The 20,178-nt window shown below is 41.8% G+C and overlaps 1 protein-coding gene and 1 long non-coding RNA gene across 2 annotated transcripts; both read right to left on the bottom strand.

Annotated features, from left to right (window-relative positions):
- Positions 1-881: 881 nt before the first annotated feature.
- Positions 882-4,622, bottom strand: LOC134212240 (COP9 signalosome complex subunit 4). The gene is made up of 4 exons (XM_062689905.1): positions 4,328-4,622; positions 4,006-4,261; positions 1,203-1,879; positions 882-1,134 (listed from the first exon to the last, which is right to left on the bottom strand). The coding sequence occupies exons 1-4, from the start codon at positions 4,488-4,490 to the stop codon at positions 1,001-1,003; spliced, it is 1,230 nt and encodes a 409-aa protein (XP_062545889.1). The 5' UTR covers positions 4,491-4,622; the 3' UTR covers positions 882-1,000.
- Positions 4,623-8,125: 3,503 nt separating this feature from the next.
- LOC134216349 (uncharacterized) lies at positions 8,126-8,708 on the bottom strand. Its single transcript, XR_009980628.1, has 3 exons — positions 8,605-8,708; positions 8,310-8,541; positions 8,126-8,234 (listed from the first exon to the last, which is right to left on the bottom strand). It is a non-coding gene; the product is annotated as an uncharacterized LOC134216349 (long non-coding RNA).
- Positions 8,709-20,178: the final 11,470 nt, after the last annotated feature.

Here is a 20,178-nt window from a genome sequence, read left to right as displayed (position 1 = left end):
TAAATGCCCGAAAAATGAGTGACATTTTTTACGCGATTTTTTCGTATGAATTTATATTTTGACCATAACTTTCGATCCCATAGTCCGATCTGGCCTATTTCAAATAGGAAACAATGGGACAGGATTCTGCGTCGAATGCAACTTGTTGCGAGCAAATCGGTTGAGGATAAGTGCCCGAAAAAAGAGTGACATTTTTTACGTGATTTTTTCGTATGAATTTGTATTTTGGCCATAACTTTTGATCCCATAGTCCGATCTGGCCAATTTCAAATAGGAAACAATGGGACAGGATTCTGCGTCGAATGCAACTTGTTGCGAGCAAATCGGTTGAGGATAAGTGCCCGAAAAATGAGTGACATTTTTGAGTAGTTTTGCACACACACACACACACACACACACACACACACACACAGACATCACCTCAATTCGTCGAACTGATTCGATTGGTATATAACACTATGGGTCTCCGGGCCTTCTATAAAAAGTTTGTTTTTGGAGCGATCATATAGCCTTTACCGTATACTTAGTATACGAGATAGGCAAAAACTTATACATCGCATTAGTCACATACATTCCGAAACTTATACTTTTCATTAACTTAAGAATGTTATTAGCTTTTTGATATGCGACAATATTTAAAGTAAATTTAATTTCCTTGTATGGATAAAATCATCCGTTCTCATCAACTACGCATCGCATCAATATGAAAGCTAGCTCAAAAAGTAACAAATAATTTTTAGATTTTTTGTACCCACGACTTGTTTTGGAGTTCTAAACAATAAAAGAGATTTCATTGTACCTCCTGCCTCCTAAAGCCTGTTCAAAATGTTTTTTTTTGCAAACAACGCAAAGAAATTTTTTAATTTAATCCAAATGCCATATAATCAGAAAGATGTATATATATTTCCTACAGTTTACTGTCCAGATTATTATTTTGTCAAAGCCTTGAAGATAACTCTTAAACCTTCAAAGCCATATATTTGTTCAACTCTGATACTTCTTAAGTGCACATTTCTTCATCCATAATCTTCGTGATCCACTCGGGTTCGGCTGCGCTGATTTTCTCAATTAAGCCATTCACCTGATAACACAAGCTTTGTATTTGCTTGTCCCACTGTGGTAGAATTTCACGAGCTGAAAGACAGGCAAAATTTTATCATTGACCCTAAAATAAATATATAGCCTTATTTTGGGGAACTTACTCTCAAAATGAACCACTCCATCGATTTGATCAATGTACCCATTCATACGACCCTCGGTTATCATTTGACTGGCAATGCGTTCGGCTTTGTTCGGAGGAATTTCCAACAAGGAACCCAGCTCATCGAACGTGATGTTGTTATACAACTTACTGGCGGATAGCAGATTATGTTCGAAAACAGCCCGATCCAATATAGTGGAACCGTCCAGGGTGCTGGCTTTCTGGTGGGCTTGTAGCAATGCTTCAAAGTCTTGCAACTCCGACCGACGGATGATGCGGTCCAAGTACATTTTCTCCAAAATTGAGTAAGCCGGAAGATGTTGGCAGCGTTCATCTTTGAACAGTGTAGCCAACATACGGGATCTCTGTTGGCCAGCTGACGCCAAAACCGTGCAGATAAGGGCCTTCTTCAGTGCGGTCATACGTTCGCCTTCGTCGACGATCGTACGGTAGGACAATTCATTGTACCGTTGGGCAGCTTCAATGAATTTTCGGCGATAGTCCAAGACACGGGCGTAGCAGACTTTGTAGAGAATTTGGAGCTTTTCATCCTTTGTATCCGCTTGAAGAATAGAAGCACGATTGATGAAGGCCTCCGCCTGTACCGGGTCTTCATCTTCCAAGTAGAGACGTGCAATTTTGAGATACGTTTCTAATTTGTAATCCAATGAGTAGGGCCTAAAATAAACACGGTTATATTGAAAACTCTCATAATTATAGGATTTATTCATACAACTACACAATCTGCAAGCAAGGTGTGGAAACCGAATTTCAAAATATGCAATGACACGATGAGCGTGGCATAAATAATCAAGAGATTTCACTTTTTACTGCGACCAGTTATTAGAACTATTGTAGCATTCCCCGTTTCTTTAGTGTACAAGTGCATATCGAATTACTCCTTTACTATTGAGAACCAATGCGGTATGCAGTATCGGTTTCTAAGCCATGTTACCATTTTTTGCATTCGTATATCATGAGGCTAACACGATGATACTTTTATGCCCAGGGAAGTCGAGACAATTTCCAATCCGAAAATCGCCTAGACCGGCACCGGGAATCGAACCTAGCCACCCTCAGCATGGTCTTGCTTTGTAGCCGCGCGTCTTACCGCACGGCTAAGGAGGGCCTCTCGGCTCTATCTACAAAACTTTTGCCAGCTAAAGATTTTTTTCCTCTTACTACCATTGTGCACCAGTTCATGAAGAGTTAGAACGCATTCAAACCCCCAACTCAATTTTTGCCTTTCTCCTACAACTAAGTTGTACCGAAAGGCTATCATTTCACTCCGAAAACGAACTTTTGATAGAAGCCTCTGCGACCCATGGTGTTAGCACATGTCTGTCTGTCCGTGTGTATGTGTGTGCACAAAAGCTATGAAAAAGATTAGACAACTTTTTGTATAGTAATCCTTCGCCGATTTTCTCGCAACAAGTTTTATTCGGCAGGAGACAAAGTCTTGTTGATCACTATTGAATTTGATAACGATCGGTCATTGCGTTTAAAAGTTATGAAGAAAATTGTACATCGGACCATATAAACCCCATATAAGGTTGGTGTTTTAACTAAATGTGAGAAAGGCACCACCAACGCTAGGTGGATTAATCTGGTTTTTTCTAGCAATCAGTTCAGCCCAGCACGATGGGCACGGAGGTTTTTTAGTATTTGGTTGAAAAGTTACTTCCGCTGCATACATTTTAGCTTCAAATGGACGGAATTCGAGTCTTTCAACCATCTGCAGGGTAAAATAATTTAGTTATAATTCAGAGATTGCAATTTGCAGCGAGGACTGAATACGATGAATCCTTATTAACACCAATTATTGTCCTTGCTCAAACAATTGTTACTCTTCGATTGTATATCCATTTATTGGAGCTTCTCTAGGAATGCATTCTTTCATTGTGGTACATCAAACTGTATCAAAAAAACTCAACTTAATTCACCGAGTGGTGATACTGCCTCTCTCGCATTTATCCAAGACACCAACCTTATATGGCGCTTATATAGTTCGATTCCATTTTCTGAATAACTTTTCAACGCAATGGTCGACCGTTATCAAATTCAATAGTGATCAACAAGGCTTTGTCCCCTGTCGAATGCAACTTGTTGCGAGAAAATCGGTTAAGAGAAAATCGGTTAAGACAAACAGACATTTATTCAGTTCGACGAGCTGAGTCGATTGGTATTATATAACGTCATGGGTCTCCGAGACTTCTATAAAAAGTTTGATTTTGGAGTGAAATGATAGCCTTTTGGTACAACTTTGTTGTAGGAGAAAGGCAAAAATTGAAATCTTGAAAAGCAAGAAGGTTGAGGACCAACTCGTTGATCGTTAAAAAGTGTGTTCAATCAAAGAGATTTAATATTCCCAATGCTTCGGTAATCAAAAAGCTCTTGGAGCTCAATAAGAGAGCTCTTTGCACCCTTGCTGGTCTAGTGACTGGACACTGCCCGAGTAGATATCACGTTCAAAATGATATCTGCCTGTAACATAGAACGTGAAACCTCAGAACATCTGCTTTGCAGTTGTGATACATTATACAAGAGCATATCTAAATGTCTAAACAGTGGCAAGAGAATTTTATGGTGATGCAATAGAGCAAATAATCGATGTCAATGTTTTGGAAGAATAAACATGAGAACATAAGATAAAATTGAACGTGTAGGCAGGTATATGGAACGAGATTATTCGTCACTCAAATGCAAAATAGTATTCTCGGAGGAAATCTTTACTTGAAGAAAATGACACTAATAAGAGAAACAGTTCAATGTAGACCAAGCTCTGGTCGAACAATAATACTTACTTCTGACCGGTCTCCAGCGGGATGCCACCTAGTACGTTAGCAGCCTCTTTCCAGTTCTGGTTACGTTCGTAAATCCCGGCCAGATGTTGCCTAATGCAAGCCACTTGTTCCTCGAATGAAATCACACGAGGCTGTACTTTGTCCAGCGTAAAATGTGACACCGCCTTTGATATGTCGTCCGACAGTTTTGCCAGGTGGGTACTGACATCGGACAGTATTTGTCGGGAAATCACCAAACTGACATGTTCATTCACAACTGCAGTGAAAATATCCATTTGAAATTCAGTCAAATATACTTTCAAATTCAATGGTTCTGACTTACTTGCTTCAATAAATAGCTTGAGGGTGTCCACCAATTCATTGCCAGTGTTAAGTAAAATTTGGTCCAAGAGACTCCGATATTTGTCTGCTTGTTCCTTGTGGATTCCGGAGAAATTTGTAAGAGCGGCAAGTTGGCTTCGTAGAGCTGTTTGAGAAATAGCCATGTTTGTGTACTACTTTGCAAATTTATCCAGAAAATGTTTAAAATTTAAAGTATTACACCACACAAGAGCTTCTTCGCAAAAACCAAAACTGCCAGCCGAAATACGCGATTTTTGTTGTCATAATTTTCAAACAAAAAAAAATCTGTCAAATAGTGACGAAGTTAGCCCCTGGTATAAAAACAAAATTTGGCATCCATAATTTACGAAATATGTTGGACCTATGGGGCCGTACACATATTACGTAAGAACTTATGGGAGGAGGGGGGTGTTTCGGCATTTTCTTACGCACAGTTACGCACCATAAAATAAAAAATAATTTGTATGACAAAAATCTTACATTGTGGGAAGGGGGGTGGGTAAAAAACCCAGAAAAAATTCTTACCTATGTGTACGACCCCTATCCTGTTTTCCGCGACGAGCTATAGGCCTTTTCATGTGACACTGCCGGAACTGCACTTGTTTACATCCGCTGAACCCCGAAGCTGTCACTTTCATAGAAGAACTGTCATGTGACGATAAAATCAGCTGATTTTAAACGTCTCGTGAAAAGGCCTATAAAGCCATTTTATGAGACAGTTTCGATCAGCTCAAGATGAATACACAGCTAGGTGTTGCAGTCTGCTCAATTTATGGACGAGAAGAAGGCGGGGGTGAAAAATTCATTTTCGGTGCAAAACATAAACAAACCGGCTGGCTCTCCCATACTAAAATCCAAGATGGCTGAATCGTGAATAGGCCTTTTCATGTGACACTGCCGAGACTGCACTTGTTTACAACCGCTGAACAGGCCTGCAAGTCCGAAGCTGTCACTTTCATAGAAGAACTGTCAATTGACAATGAAATCAGCTGTTTTTAAACGTCTCGTGAAAAGGCCCATTTGGCAGATTGGAACACCTAGTGGTGTATTCAAGATGAATACACAGTTAGGTGTTGCAGTCTGCCCAATTTATGGACGAGAAGAAGGCGGGGGTGAAAAATTCATTTTCGGTGCAAAACATAAACAAACCGGCTGGCTCTCCCATACTAAAATCCAAGATGGCTGAATCGTGAATTTGGCAGATTGGAACACCAAGTGGTGTATTCATCTTGGATCAGCTGATCGAGACTCCACCATCAATTGAGTGGACGGCTCGGCGTTTTGTGTTGGTAAATTTGCACGGCAACCATCATCATTTCGTCATCATCATCATCATTTCGTTTCTTTTTCGCACACGGAGAAACACGTTTACTCATTAATGAGTACTTTTTCTTTACTATTTCTTTCCCTCTGCTGAAAAATGTACCCATTTTGGGAGAATAAGTGGATCTACTCATTTAAATGAATAAATCCACTTATTATCCCAAAATGGGTAAATTTTTTAGCAGAGAGAACGAGATAGCAGACAAAAAGTACCCATTAATGAGTAAACGATTTTTACCGGGCAAGTGTTGCGTATAAAAAGTAAACATTAGTGTTTGGTCTCCTGGTAATTTCACCGAGAAGATAGAAAAATTCGAACGAGGGTCCGACCACGGTCGACCGTCGGAAAGTTGTTCCGCAAACGTCAAATCACTTGATGCACGGAAAATAATGTTGGTTGATTTTTTCGGTGTGAATGTTGATTATTGAAATCAAAGAAAATATGTAACTTTAAACAAGTGTTATTATATGCCGCTATATATTTAAAAAAAAGTTTTATGGTACTTTCAAGGCATTTCGGAACGTATTTATTCGATTTTGAAACATTTTAAGGCTGCCTTAAAGGGAGCCTCACACCTCGGGAATTTGGTTCGCGGATTTTTTCCCCATGCATTTTTGCATATGCGATGTTTTCGGAATTTGGACACGGAAAATCAAAATCCCGGCCCCATTTAAAATACACGGGGCTCAAAATCCGCTGGAAAATTTTCCCGAGGTGTGAGGCAGCCTTAAGGCCACCTTACACCTCGGGAAAATTTTCCGCCGGATTTTGATCCCCGTGCATTTTAAATGGGGCCATTTTGATTTTCCGTGCCCAAATCCCGAAAACATCGCATATGCAAAAATGCATGGGGAAAAAATCCGCGGACCAAATTCCCGAGGTGTGAGGCTACCTTCACTACTTAAAATCCACACATATTTATTGGCAAAAATCCATAGATTTAACTTATGATGTATATCAGCGCACACATAACCATTCTCCACGCGAACTACTAATAAAATATATATCCAAATAAACTTTATGTGTGGTGTCGAATTAGCAATTATTCAATTTATGTGTGGTTCTAAATCGATTATATTAGGGTGGAGCTATTGCAAAAATTTATAACGGCGACACACCCAAGTAACCATGAAGCTATATATGCGTGTAAAAAACACAGCCCCAAAAGTTGACTTAAAGTGGAAAAGGGCAATTATAAGACCGAATTAATGGTTCATTACTTTGACATGTTGAAATAAAGCAACAGTAATGCATCACTGCATTCGTTATGCTGATCTAGAGTATCGTTGTCTGACAGTTGATAAATAAACGCCACTTCACATCATTAAAACTGATCTAATGCAGTTAGCATTTAGGATGCCGATTTGTGATTGATATATGTGCAATATTGTAATGCTTGGTGTTACTTGGGCATATATCTTATATAGATATTTTTGGCAGTGTTTACACCTCGGGAAAATTTTCCACCGGATTTTGGTTCCCGTGCATTGGGGAAAAAATCCGCGGACCAAATTCCCGAGGTGTAAAGGCAGCCTCACACCTCGGGAATTTGGTCCGCGAATTTTTTCCCATGCATTTTTGCATATGCGATGTTTTCGGGATTTGGACACGGAAAATCAAAATCCCGGCCCCATTTAAACTGCACGGGGACCAAAACCCGGAGGAAAATTTTCCCAAGATGTAAGGTGGCCTTAAGTACAGTGACTATAATAACAGTGTCGTCAAGTGTCAGAATTGGAACAGAATCGTCTGTCAATTCCATACAAATGCGCGTTCCAAACGAGCAGGAGACCTGTCAAACGTGGCACATGACGTTACTCTTCTTATAGGACTCTAGCCTTAAGGTAGCCTTTATAGACTCGAATATTGTAACGTTAGGCTATGAAGAAATTCACATTTAGTCGATTGTCGTGAAATGATAGTAGTAGTTATGAAAAAATACATGGGAAAAAATTCCACGGATAGGAAAATTTTCCCGAGGTGTAAAGTAGACTTAAAGCAAATATTATATATTAACAATATAGCCCACTCTTGGCGGATGGATGGCGGTCGAACTATTCAATCACAGCAACGCGTGGAGGCGAATCGTTGCCTTTCCAGTATCACGTGCAGGACGTCGATGCGTGTATTCGCGTCGATGCTTCCATAACAACGCATAGAGACGCATCGTTCGTTTTATAACAATCATAGCAAATGCCAAACATTATACGGTTCTTTCCATTTTATGTTTCCTATTACCACCTTCTTGATTCATTTTTAGATGCAAATTGTGAGAAATATATAAGAAATGTGCTACATATTGTTTCCTAAAATTATTCAGCTTGAAGGTATCCTCAAACCACGAGAATCTTGTCATTGGTCATGTGCTTTCAAAGGGGTGAGATCCACTGTGTTTCATCTCATAAATATTGAATCTGCTCCCATTTGTAGAAAAGAAGAACATAATCTGGTGGAAGATATTGCCGAACTTCGGATTAGCACGAAGAGTCTAAATAGTTTATGTTGGAATCGCCCAAGGAATCACCCGTTTCTGCCTCGCATAATCTCTCCAAAAAGAATATTTCTAAAAACACAAGATAAAATAAATGAGTTGTTTTATATCTTCTTTTATTATAATTAAAAGATTTTTAACTACAACCCAACCCAATGTTTTATCCAGTAACATTAAGGCGACCATCATTATTCATATCAATAGTGCTTGAACGTTCTGCGTGTTCCAAAACAAAAACTCGGCGGGCTATTACTAATTAATCTGTTAGCCTGTAGGACAATAGCCGCAGAAATTAGTTGATCAACGGTGAGACGTCAGTACATCCTTGTACAGGTTTGAAGTAGATTTTCCAGCACCAACAGTATATCTTGGCAGCCATCTGCAAATGCTCCGGAAGCAATACATGAGTTTCTAATAGAGTGGTAAAAATAATTTTACCTACATATTTCGTCTTAAATGTTTATTTGATCACAACAAAAGCTTGGCACCAGAAATCAAGGATATTTCGATTTTGACAGTTTCATAACAATAAAAATCATAGTTTACTTGATCATTTTTAGAAAGATAGCTCGACTTTTCGTCACAAGTTGGCGCTACGATCAACAAAAGTTGTTCGTCCGTCACATACATGGAATATTGAAGAGTGGACTATCTTGTACTTTAAAATCTTTGCTTAAAGGTACACACGCTAACCTGAAACAACTCAGTCGCTGGGTCGCTTGTACCCAGATTTTTCTGATATTAGCAGTTGTCAAAATCTGGGTATGTCAACAAAATGGATCCGAGTCAGACGGACCCGAAATCTGGGTAACTGGGGACTTGAAACATTTTCGGATATAGCAACATGGCGCCGACGTTGCATGCCGGAGAAAATGCTGGAATTTTTCGCCGAATGCAGCAAATATAAGGTAAGAATGGTTGAATTTATCACGGCGCAGCACTGTCGGCACATTCGGCAAATGATATACGGTGGGAAAACTCTTGAGGAAACTGTATTTTTCAACATTTTTTATACAACAACAACCCAGGTAACCGTAAGCCTTAAAATAAGCCGTATGTGCGACTATAATGCTAGCACAGAACTAACAAGCTTTATACTGGCTCTGTAATAGCCCCATATAGCCGAAAAGGCGAAATATAGTGCTAATGGTTGTAGGAATAATAGCTGCAACAGTAATTTGAATTTATATGGACCGAAGATAGCTTCAGTTTATTGACGGATGCGGATGGACTCGGATCGGAGAACCAGTATCAGGGTTGAAGGCTTGGACGGAGCCCGCTTGGTAGCTCGGACGGAGCACGATTGGTGGCTCGGACGGAGCCCGCTTGATGGCTTGGACGGAGCCCGCTTGATGGCTCGGACGGAGGCCGTTTGGTGGCTCGGACGGAGCTCGATTGGTGGCTCGGACGGAGCCCGCTTGATGGCTTGGACGGAGTCCGTTTGGTGGCTCGGACGGAGCCCGATGGGTGGCTCGGACGGAGCCCGCTTGGTGGCTTGGATGAAGCACGCTTGGTGGCTCGGATGCAGCCCACTGGGTGGCTCGGACGGAGCCCGCTTGTTGGCTCGGATGGAGCCTGGTTGAGCACTCGGACCGAGTACTCATTTCGGAACACCCTGGCCGTTGGTGACTGCAGAAAGGTTTTTATGGAGTTACCCTCACTGCGGCGAACAGGGTGATGTCAGGTAACAGTGGATAGGCTGTGGCCTTCTACTGTTGCTATTTCATTAAAACCGGATTGAAAACAGGCCGGTCGCGACAATGGTTACCTGGGAATATTCTGAAGCGAGAAGAGCTTTCACTTACTGTTACCCCACTGTTTTTTCACTTGTACTGTTACCCAGATTTGAGTTAAGGTACCCGAACCCAAATTAGAGTAACCACGGTTTTGCTGAATCTGGGTCACTTTGACATAATTCTGGGTAGGTTCAGGTTAGCGTGTAGTCTCACACTTAATTCGAGAATCTGGTCAGCGTATTTTTTCCCCACGCACCAAATTTTTTTCGCCGAATTTCAGCAAAGTTTTGCTGAATTTTACCGAGCTGAAAAACTCAGCAGCCATTTCAGCAAAATAAAATTACCGAATTTTTCAGCAATCTGCACTACTGTCATATCTGACAGACGTTTACTGAGTCGTCAGTATTTTACTAGAATTTGCTGAATATTCCGTATTTTGGGCTGTAACATGAATTGACAGCAGATTGCTGAATCAATTCAGCAAAAAGTACAGAACTGCTGAAATACCAGCTCATTCCAATTGATTGTATTGTTATTGTTTTTATTACTTTTCTTTCATGGATTCAAAAAATTCAAACGTTTTAATTATTTTTATTGAATTTCAGCTAATACCAAATAAGTTGCTGATTTTCGGCAAATTCAAAATAGCTGATTGATTTTCAGCAAATCAATTTGCTGAAATATTTTATTTGAATTTGGTGTGCATGCTTTTTTGCATATGCGATGTTTTCGGGATGTGGGCACGGAACATCAAAATTCCGGTCCCATTTAAAATGCACGGGGACCAAAATCCGACGGAAATTTTTTTCCGAGGTCTAAGGTAGCCTTACCGGCTACCTTTACCTACCTATGGTTAAAATTTATGTGTGCCACATAATAATATGATTGCATTTTTGTCAGTGCAGTCATTGTTGCTCCAAACGATACTCAACATAAAATATATTTACAGTATTACAATTAACATTTACAAACTATACAAACCAACTTACAAACTAGTTTTCCTTCCGGCTACAAACGAACAAACATCTACCTCCGGGCTCGCGGCGACCTTATGCTATTTTTAGACAAGGCATATGAATTGAGCAAGTCGCTTGAATCGAACGCGAATTGAACGTGTAAACACCTTAATTCAATTCACTTGAATGAAAATAAAGTTGAACAAGTTCAACTTTTGGCAAGTCAATTGAATTCAACTGAATTGTTCAATTCAATTTGCCCTGACAAAACGTAACATTATTAAATAGCTCATCACATTCAACACATTATCATAAACGTTCATACTGATACGATTCAATACGGGAGACGGACGATTAACGGCAAACAGGAAATCTTTAACACAAATAAACAATTAATATAATTCTACAAATAAAACATTACAATATTACAACTTTCGATCATGAACAAATAACGACGGACGAAACACCATCTTCTGCCTCGGAAGCTCGCTCAGAAGTGCACACTAAACATTTAATTTGCTCGTCTCTCCCGCATACATCGTATCGCTTGCTGCTATGTGTTGCTGTTATACGAGTGCAACAGCACAACACCGTGGAGAGCGTTCGCTGCCCGTCTATCGAATACGTTCGCCTAGGTAACCCTTTGCTACATCCCCCCCCCCCACGTAAACCATGTGGCTGGTTCTCTCGGATACAGGACGGGGTTTACTCCCCACAATTTAATTCCAGGACAGCCAGCTTGGCCGGACTTGGGCAAGTACTCCTTCTGCCAACGGTCCCAAAATTTGTGCGCCAAGAACTGCGCTCGATTATAGCTGCTCCGCAGCGTATCAGTCAACTCCACCAAATTCCTCGGCGGCAAGCACTCAGCAACTGGACGCCCACGCAAGAAGTGAGTCGGCGTCAAAGCTTTTTTGGTCCTCCTTCACCTTCTGGAGTTCACCAGATTCTTCGCTTCAGTCAGCACGGTGTGCAATATTTCGTTCGTCAGCTATCTGCCATCGATGAACGCCTGCATTGCTTTCTTCACCGAGCGTAGCATTCTCTCCCAAACTCCGCCCATGTGTAGTGCTGAGAGAGGATTGAACGTTCACCTGGTCTTCGCACTGGTAAATGTGTCTGCACATCCCGCAGTCAGCTCTCTCATCAGGTCTCGATTGGCTCCCACGAAATTCGTGCCGTTGTCGGAGAAGATTTCGGACGGACTGCCGCATAGCTTCACAAACCTCCGAATCGCCATTTCACACGACTCCGTCGTAAGGCTGTACGCCACCACCAGGTGTACCAAACGCGTTGTCATACACGTAAAAAGTGCTACCCACTTTTTCTCCTTCCTTTGTCCAATCGACACTTTCAGCGGCCCGAAGTTGTCGATACCTACGTAGGCAAACGGATCGACCCTCGCTGCTAAGCGTTGCCTTGGCAGGGGTGTCATTCTCGGCATAGAAGGCTTCGCCTTCCGAATACTGCACATTTGTACACGTAACCTAGATATATAGAATCGCTGCTGAACTTCGTTCACAACACTCTATCTGCTACTGTGGCTATACTCTCGATGGTAGTGCTCCAGCAACCTAGTCGTCATTACATGGTCCTTTGGTAGAACGATCGGGAACCTGACTTCGAATGATGCATATTCCGCCGCTTCGGTCCTACCTTCAATGCGAATAACTCCATCTTCATCCAGGAATTGTGCCAGACGATCCAACGCACTCGATCTTTCCAGCCGAATTGCTTGCGAGATCGACAGCTCCTTATTCCTCCACAAGGCCTCATCGGGGAACTGGTCCGCTTGCATAGCTTTCCACAAAAGATTCTCGACCGCCAGATATTCTTCCTGTTGTAACGATACTTCAACACTCGAGAATACTCGTACTCCGGATCGCTTGCTACTCCTCCATAAAGCTTCAATCGGCTTCTTCTGGTACAAGTACCACAGGTGCTTGAAATGAAACTGAATATCGTAGCCACCGTTCGTTCACTCGGAGCTCCTCGGATACTTCAACTCGTAGACGATCCTGTTTCAGCCACTCTTCTGTTCCTTGATACAGAAACTCAAGTCCACGGTACCATCGGCTCTCCGATTTGATCTCCATTCCCTTGCCCTACTTCGTTCGATCGTTGGCAGGATTACACTTCGTTCCCACCCAATGCCACTCTTCTGGATTTGTGATGCTGACTATTTCTCCTACCCGGTGGGCGACAACGGGTTTGTACCTTTGTTGGTCGGATTTAATCCAGGATACCACAGTATCGGAATCACACCACTGGAAACTTCTCTTTAAAAAAACCCAGAATAATCCACCTAGCGGTGATGGTGCCTTTCTCGTGTATTATAAAACAAGAAAACACATAAGAATTACAAGAAAAGCACATAAGAGAGACTGCACTTTAGGGAGGTAGATTCAGCTATTTCCAACAATTCACATTGATTTGCGTTCATTTGAATGCATTGCAACAGTCTTTAAAAAAAATCGATTTAAAAAAAAAAAATTCCACGGAAATGGGGAAAAAATCAATGTTTTTTTAATAACTCCGGAACGCAATGGCCAATTGGACCAGTTTTCAACAGCGAAAGATTAGCGATAGCGATTAGCGAAAATTAGGCAAGATTCTGCGTCGAATGAAACCTGTTGCAAACAAATCGGATAAGGGGTAAGTACGAAAAAGTGTGTCTCACATTTTTTTGTACACACACCCACACATACAAACATACATACAGACATCACCTCAATTCGTCGAGCTGAGTCGATTGGTATATAATACTATGGGTCTCCGAGCCTTCTATCAAAAATTCGGTTTTGGAGTGATCCTATAGCTTTTACGTATACTTAGTATACGCGAAAGGCAAAAAATTAAATGGTTTCGCAAATCTAGGTAACAATTCGCGCACCCAGAACCGCACCTTCTAACTCCTTCCTCGGAGTAGATAAATACTGCAATGGTACCACCTTTGCCTTCGCTTTGCCTTTGCCTTCGATTGCGCAGTGAATGACTTCGCCGTAGTCGAATCTAAAGCGCACCTTGTCAGGTTTCTTCGGATTGACCTCATAGTTCAGTGGCAAATACCACTCTTGATTCCTCGGAGTCTTCCTCAATTCACGTTCAGTGATGCGATGTGCGTAACCCTTGACAAAATAGTCATTCAGCTGCTTCTGCAGGGCTTCATGTACCCCCGGATTTAGATTCATTCGACCTTCCAGACTTCCAGTCTCGAATCTCAGGCCCACCTCTGGGTTGTCTTCTCCAATATTTCACGAGCTTGACGATCCTCTTTCTATTAAAGGCGTATTGGCGTTACTCCGACTTCTTCGAGCTGATAATGCTGTTTTATAGCGTCGTCCAGCCTTTTATCCACCTGACTGTATTCCTCACAAGTGCATCGTTGGTGTCCCATGAAATGTAGGGTTAGGCGGGGCAAGATGGGTCACGGGGTAAGATGGGTCAGGGCTGTTTTTGAGCATCGTATACATTTTAATGTGGAGATTATGACTTTGTAGGAGGAATAATTTGATTCTACTTTATTGTCACTCGATTTGATGATAAAATTTCATTTTGGTAGAGTATGGCAAGGTAAAATATTTTTCAGCATCGTTTCTTATGCGAAATACACTTATTATAAAACATGTAATCTCGTCGAGTCTTTAAGAAAGCAATACACGGACGGCTTTTTTTCATAAAAAAATTGCAGATATTTTTAAATGTAGTGTCATTTCTTAATCCAAAGCATTAAAATCCTTTTTTTATTCAGTACAATCATTGGCATTAAACTTATCTATCTGAGTGTAATTTAATATTGTGAATCAAAACAATATTAATTGCAGAAGTTAAAGGTGACCCATCTTGCCCCGCTGTTTGACCCATCTTGCCCCGGCATTTTTTGATTGACAGAAAAATAGACTTCTACTTCAATGACTCAAAATCAAATAAAAAGGAGAATTTTTGTTATGTCATACCCCTGGCTCAGAGATTATGAGCTATTTTTATAGATTCATGTTGAAAAGCTAAATTAAAATGTTTATATTTTGTGGCATTGAGGGTTCGCTTTAGGTGACCCATCTTGCCCCATCCTACCCTACGTTGCCCCCGTTTTTTACACACTCAGTTCCGTTCACAGCCGAGATCGATGTAAAAATTTAAGCGTGTATGTATATCGGTGGTCACCGATGATTAATTTTACGTCGTATTATGGATATTATCCGTAGTTCTTGTCTAGCCACTCATAGAACTCGTCCTTCACATCATCGGGTTTGTCGTTGGTTGGTACGTAATGCATTGATCAAGCAGTGGTTGAAGAATTTGCTAATGCTAAACACGAAATTCGACGATGTTTTCGGGATTTGGGCACGAAAAATTAAAATCCCGGCCCCATTTAAAATGAACGGGGACCAAAATCCGGCGGAAAATTTTCCCGAGGTGTAAGGTAGCCTTTACCAAGCACTACGAAACCAACTCCATACTCCGCCTTCTCGCCGCCACTGTAGTCGATTTATTTATTTATTATCAGTCTAAGGCCGGAGTGGCCCTTGCAGTGCATAGAAGGCTTCTCCATTAGGCTCGGTTCATGGCTACACATCGTCAACCACGCAGTCTGCGGAGGGTCCGCAAATATTCCTCCACCTGATCAATCCTCCTTGCTCACTTTGCACCTCGCCTTCTTGCTCCCCTCGGATCTTTATCGAGAATCATTTTCACTGAATTACTGTCCGACATTCTGGCTACGTGCCCGGCCCACCGCAGTCTTCCGATTTTCGCGGTGTGAACGATGAATGGTTCTCCCAACAGCTGATGCAACTCATCATTCGCCTCCTCCACGTACCGTCCGTCATCTGCACCCCACCATAGATGGTACTCAGCACTTTCCTTTCGAAAACTCCCAGTGCGCGTTGGTCCTCCACGAGCATCGTCCAGGTCTCGTGTCCGTTGAGAACTACCGGTCTAATAAGCGTTTTGTAGATAGTTATTATGCATTTAAACCAAAACTGTTTGTACGACGCTGATGAACTGGCAGCCAGGCCCACTTCCGACGAGATTTACACAGAAAAATAAAATAAATATGCAGCACTGCACGGTGTTATCTGTTACAAAATCGAGCTTGTTTTGTCTCTGGAATCAAATTGAAGTTCGGAAGTCGATCTCCACACTTCCGAACGCTCTGCCGACAATGTGTTAGTGTCGAACTCAAATTTTGTTTTGACGTTCATAATGTCGGAAGTCGGAATACAATTTAATTGACGTTCATAATGTCGGAAGTCGGAATACAATTTAGTGCTGGCGACACAATAGTTTGGTACGGCGGTGAACTCTATTTCTCGCTTAACTTTTCAAAAGGACCTAAGTAACATATTTTTCATGAATTAATTTGAATACTGCAATCAATAGATTTGTACGTTTTCCTGCCATGATGCGTCTACGAATTTCTCTGATGGTATCGTTATCGGAGGTCACCAGTGAGCCCAAGTACACGAATTCTTAAACCACCTCGATTTTGTCACTACCAATACAAACTCGTGGTGGGTGGCTTACGTTGTCCTCTATTGAGCCTCTTCCTATCATGTACTTCATCTTCGACGTATTGATGACTAGTCCAATCCGTTTAGCGTCGCTTCTTGGTCTGATGTAGGCTTCCTCCATCCTCTCAAAGCTACGTGCCAAATAACTGGACGGACTTCGTGAAAATCGTACCACTCGTGTCGATTCCTGACCTTCGTATTACTCCTTTCAAAAACGATGTTGAATAACAGGCACGAAAGACCATCACCTTGCCGTAACCCTTTGTGCGTTTCGAAGGGACTTGAGAATGCCCCTGAAACTTGAACTACGCAAATCACCCAATCCATCGTCGCCTTGATCAACCATATCAGCTTATCCGTAAATCCGTTTTCAAACATTAGTTGCCATATCTGGTCCCAATCGATAGTACCATAGGCGGTTTTGAAGTCGATAAATAGATGATGTGTAGGCACATTGTATTCGCGGCATTTCTGCAATACCTGACGCACGGCGAACACCTGGTCTGTGGTAGAGCGTTTACCCATAAATCCCGCCTGGTACCCCACAAGGTCTCTTGCGATTGGTGTTAGTCAGCGGCATAAAATTTGGGAGAGTAGCTTGTAGGATGCGTTCAGCAATGTGATTTCGCGGTAGTTGCTACAAACCAGCTTATCCTTTTTGTAGATGGAACCAGAGCATAAAATATTCACTTTCATGAAGCACATTCACTCCGACTTTTAACATTAGTGTTTTGATTATTCAAAACATAGAATGACTTACTCAGTTTACTTCTTCATAAATTCATTCAATTGATTACCACTGAATATGGTAACTGCACGCGAAAAAAACAAAATTAGGTTTGATTATATTGACATTTGGCGCTAAAAATGCCCCTCAATTGAACGTCGGGATTAGATTTATGCGTGTATTTATTTAAATCATCAAACATGTGTTCAGTTTTACGATTATTTAATAATTTGTGATATTTATAAATACTCACTGACCCATATTCATTCTGAAAATTGACGGTGCAGAGCCGAATATGAATATGTTTAGAAGTGAAGTGACAAAGAAGGCCAATGGGCTTCATAAAAAATAATCGAATATTTAAAGCTCTGGATGGAACACACGACACCTTCCATCCACTCCTGCGGCAGAACATCATCCTCGATCTTCCTGTTGGCGCTTTTTCCTACGAAAAATCGAGTTATGTTTGTTTCGCGCTCGTTTGTATCGTGCATCGTGCCTCGTTTGCCCTTGTGCGGTGTTGCAGCCATCTCGCCTATGCTGCATTCTTCTCCACAACTAGAACTAACTAGTCACATTCGCCGTCATACCAGTCGTTTCGCTGATCCAGGGGCACCAGGGGCTTAATGCAGCGGTTGCGGTGCTTCCAATGGCGGATCGAATATCTCTCCAGCCATCTTCAAGAGACACTGCGGCTAGCTGCTCTTCCGTTGGGAGTGCCACTTCCAGTTGCTGCGCGTAGTCATGGGCAAGTCTACCACCTTGTAGCCGCCCAATGTTTATCCGCGGCGGACGACTCCGACGTGTGTTGTACATCGTCGAGAGTTTTGAGCGCAGACATATTGCAACGAAGTAGTGGTCGCATTCGATATTCGCACTGCGGTAAGTGCGTACGTACGAAGAATTTACCGTCGATTAGAACGTGGTCGATTTGGTTTCCCGTCTCTTGATTAGGTGATTTCCATGTGGTCTTGAGGATATTCTTGTGGGGGCAAAAAGTGCGTCGGACTACCATTCCGCGGGAGGCTGCAAAATTTATGCATCGTTGCCCGTTGTCTTTCGATACGGTATGCAGACTATCCGGTCCGATCACTGGTCTATACATTTAAACCCTTCTTACCTGAGCGTTCAAGCCACCGATGATGATTTTTTTTGCCTTTCTCGTACAACAAAGTTGTACCGAAAGGCTATCATTGCGCTCCGAAAACGAACTTTGTATGTAAGTGTTGGAGACCCATAGTGTTATATACCAATCGACTCAGCTCGACGAGCTGAGCAAATGTCCGTCTGTCCGTGTGTATGTATGTGCGTATGTGTGTGTGTATGTGTGTGTGTATGTGTGTGCACAAAATCTGTGAAAAACATTAGACAACTTTACAATGTTATGAAAACTCATATGTGAATATGTACGTTATGTGGAAGATATTGATTTTGGAAAATGTATTGGAGGTAACCACTTTCCCTTCGATGGGACTCGAACCCATGACCCTACAGTACGCTAGACTGGTGCTTTAACCGACTAAGCTTTGATTGAACTGAACCTGAGTTGCGTGCTCTTACCTACGCAATGCGGTCGGGTCTGAGCTTGACGACCGACTGGCAAATAGCTTACACAACCTCACTTGATCAGTACAGTTGCTGATGAAGAATGTGTATAGCCGCCAGACATTCTAAATACTCACGCTCCTCTAATGTGGACGTGTACCATACACATGTGGAAGTGTTGGTTTGAGAAATGGATTGCGAGTGATTTGACTATGCGTCCAATTTGGGAATCTCAAGCTCGTTCAGTAGCCGCTAGGTTGCGAAGGCCGACGGAGGTCCTTCGTAGCTTAGTTGGTTAAAGCACCAGTCTAGCGTACTGTAGGGTCATGGGTTCGAGTCCCATCGAAGGGAAAGTGGTTACCTCCAATACATTTTCCAAAATCAATATCTTCCACATAACGTACATATTCACATATGAGTTTTCATAACATTGTAAATTAACGTCCAAGTCGGGTGGTTTAATCCCAGGAAATAGGCAATTAACTTTGATTGAAATTAGACAACTTTTCATATAGTAATCCTAATCTGATTTTCACGCAACAAGTTGCATTCGAAAGGTCGTAAAGCCTTGTTGATCACTATTGAATTTGATAACGATCGACCGTTGCGTTTAAAAGTTATTAAGAAAATGGTACTACGAACTATATTACCGCCATATAAGATTGGTGTCTTGGCTAAATGCAAGAAAGGCAGTATCACTACTCGGTGAATTAAGTTGGGTTTTTATTTTTATTTTTTCGTAGCAGATGTGATATTCGAATGAAGTACCCGCAATTGGGTCAACTGCGCGGAATTCCCGTTCTCCTGTTCCTCGCCATCGGACCTCCTGAAGTGCTGCAACCTTCACCTTTATCTTTTGCCGCTCTCGAACAGGTTCAGTGATTAACGCCAAAAAAATCAAATAGTTGGATGTGAACACGGCGACCCGGGGTCTCCAGTAGCTTTGCGAGCAAAGGTCTAGGATTGCCAATCCGAAGATGGCGAGTTCGATTCTCGGTCCGGTGTAGGATGTTTCCGGGTTGGAAACTATCTCGACAACCTGGGCATAGTGCATCCATTGTATTTGTCACACAAGCTACAAACTCATGCAATGACGGGCATAGAAAGGAAATGCTAATTGAATACTAAGTTGAAAAGCAGGCCAAGTTCCAGTTGGAATATAGAGTTATTGAATAAGAAGAACCATTCCAGCTTCACAGTAGCCGGGCAATCAGTGGAGAATGTTCAAAGCTTCCAATATCCTGGATCAAAAAGGCAAGGGCTGTCTTTGCTAGTTTGAGATTTTATCTGTATGTATCGGATAACATTAAGAGCAGAGTGTCATATGTACCGGTTGGGAAAAGTCTAAGATAAAGTAGACTACAAAGAATTTTTAAGCCAACACAAAAAAAAATGGTTTCTATAAAAAAAGATTTGTTTAACCTGCAGAGTATACTACTGTTCTATTACGACAATTAAGAACCAAGTTAATTAAAATTTGTATCAATTTTCTGTTCTTCGAGCGATCCGACCACTTTCGGTAGTGGCTGCCGGTCTCGA

The sequence above is a fragment of the Armigeres subalbatus genome, chromosome 2, assembly GCF_024139115.2.
Source record: "Armigeres subalbatus isolate Guangzhou_Male chromosome 2, GZ_Asu_2, whole genome shotgun sequence".
Classification (NCBI taxonomy): Eukaryota; Metazoa; Arthropoda; class Insecta; order Diptera; family Culicidae; genus Armigeres; species Armigeres subalbatus.
The sequence above is the reverse complement of the archived record's forward strand: the minus strand, read 5'-3'. Positions and strand labels throughout refer to the sequence as shown.

Excerpts from the sequence above, each read along its gene's own strand:
- LOC134212240 (XM_062689905.1), bottom strand. The coding sequence starts at position 4,490 with ATGGCTATTTCTCAAACAGCTCTACGAAGCCAACTTGCCGCTCTTACA. Across the intron at positions 1,880-4,005 it reads CCGCTGGAGACCGGTCAGAA|GCCCTACTCATTGGATTACA; the intron begins GTAAGTATTATT and ends TGTTTATTTTAG. Across the intron at positions 1,135-1,202 it reads TGGAGTGGTTCATTTTGAGA|CTCGTGAAATTCTACCACAG; the intron begins GTAAGTTCCCCA and ends CCTGTCTTTCAG.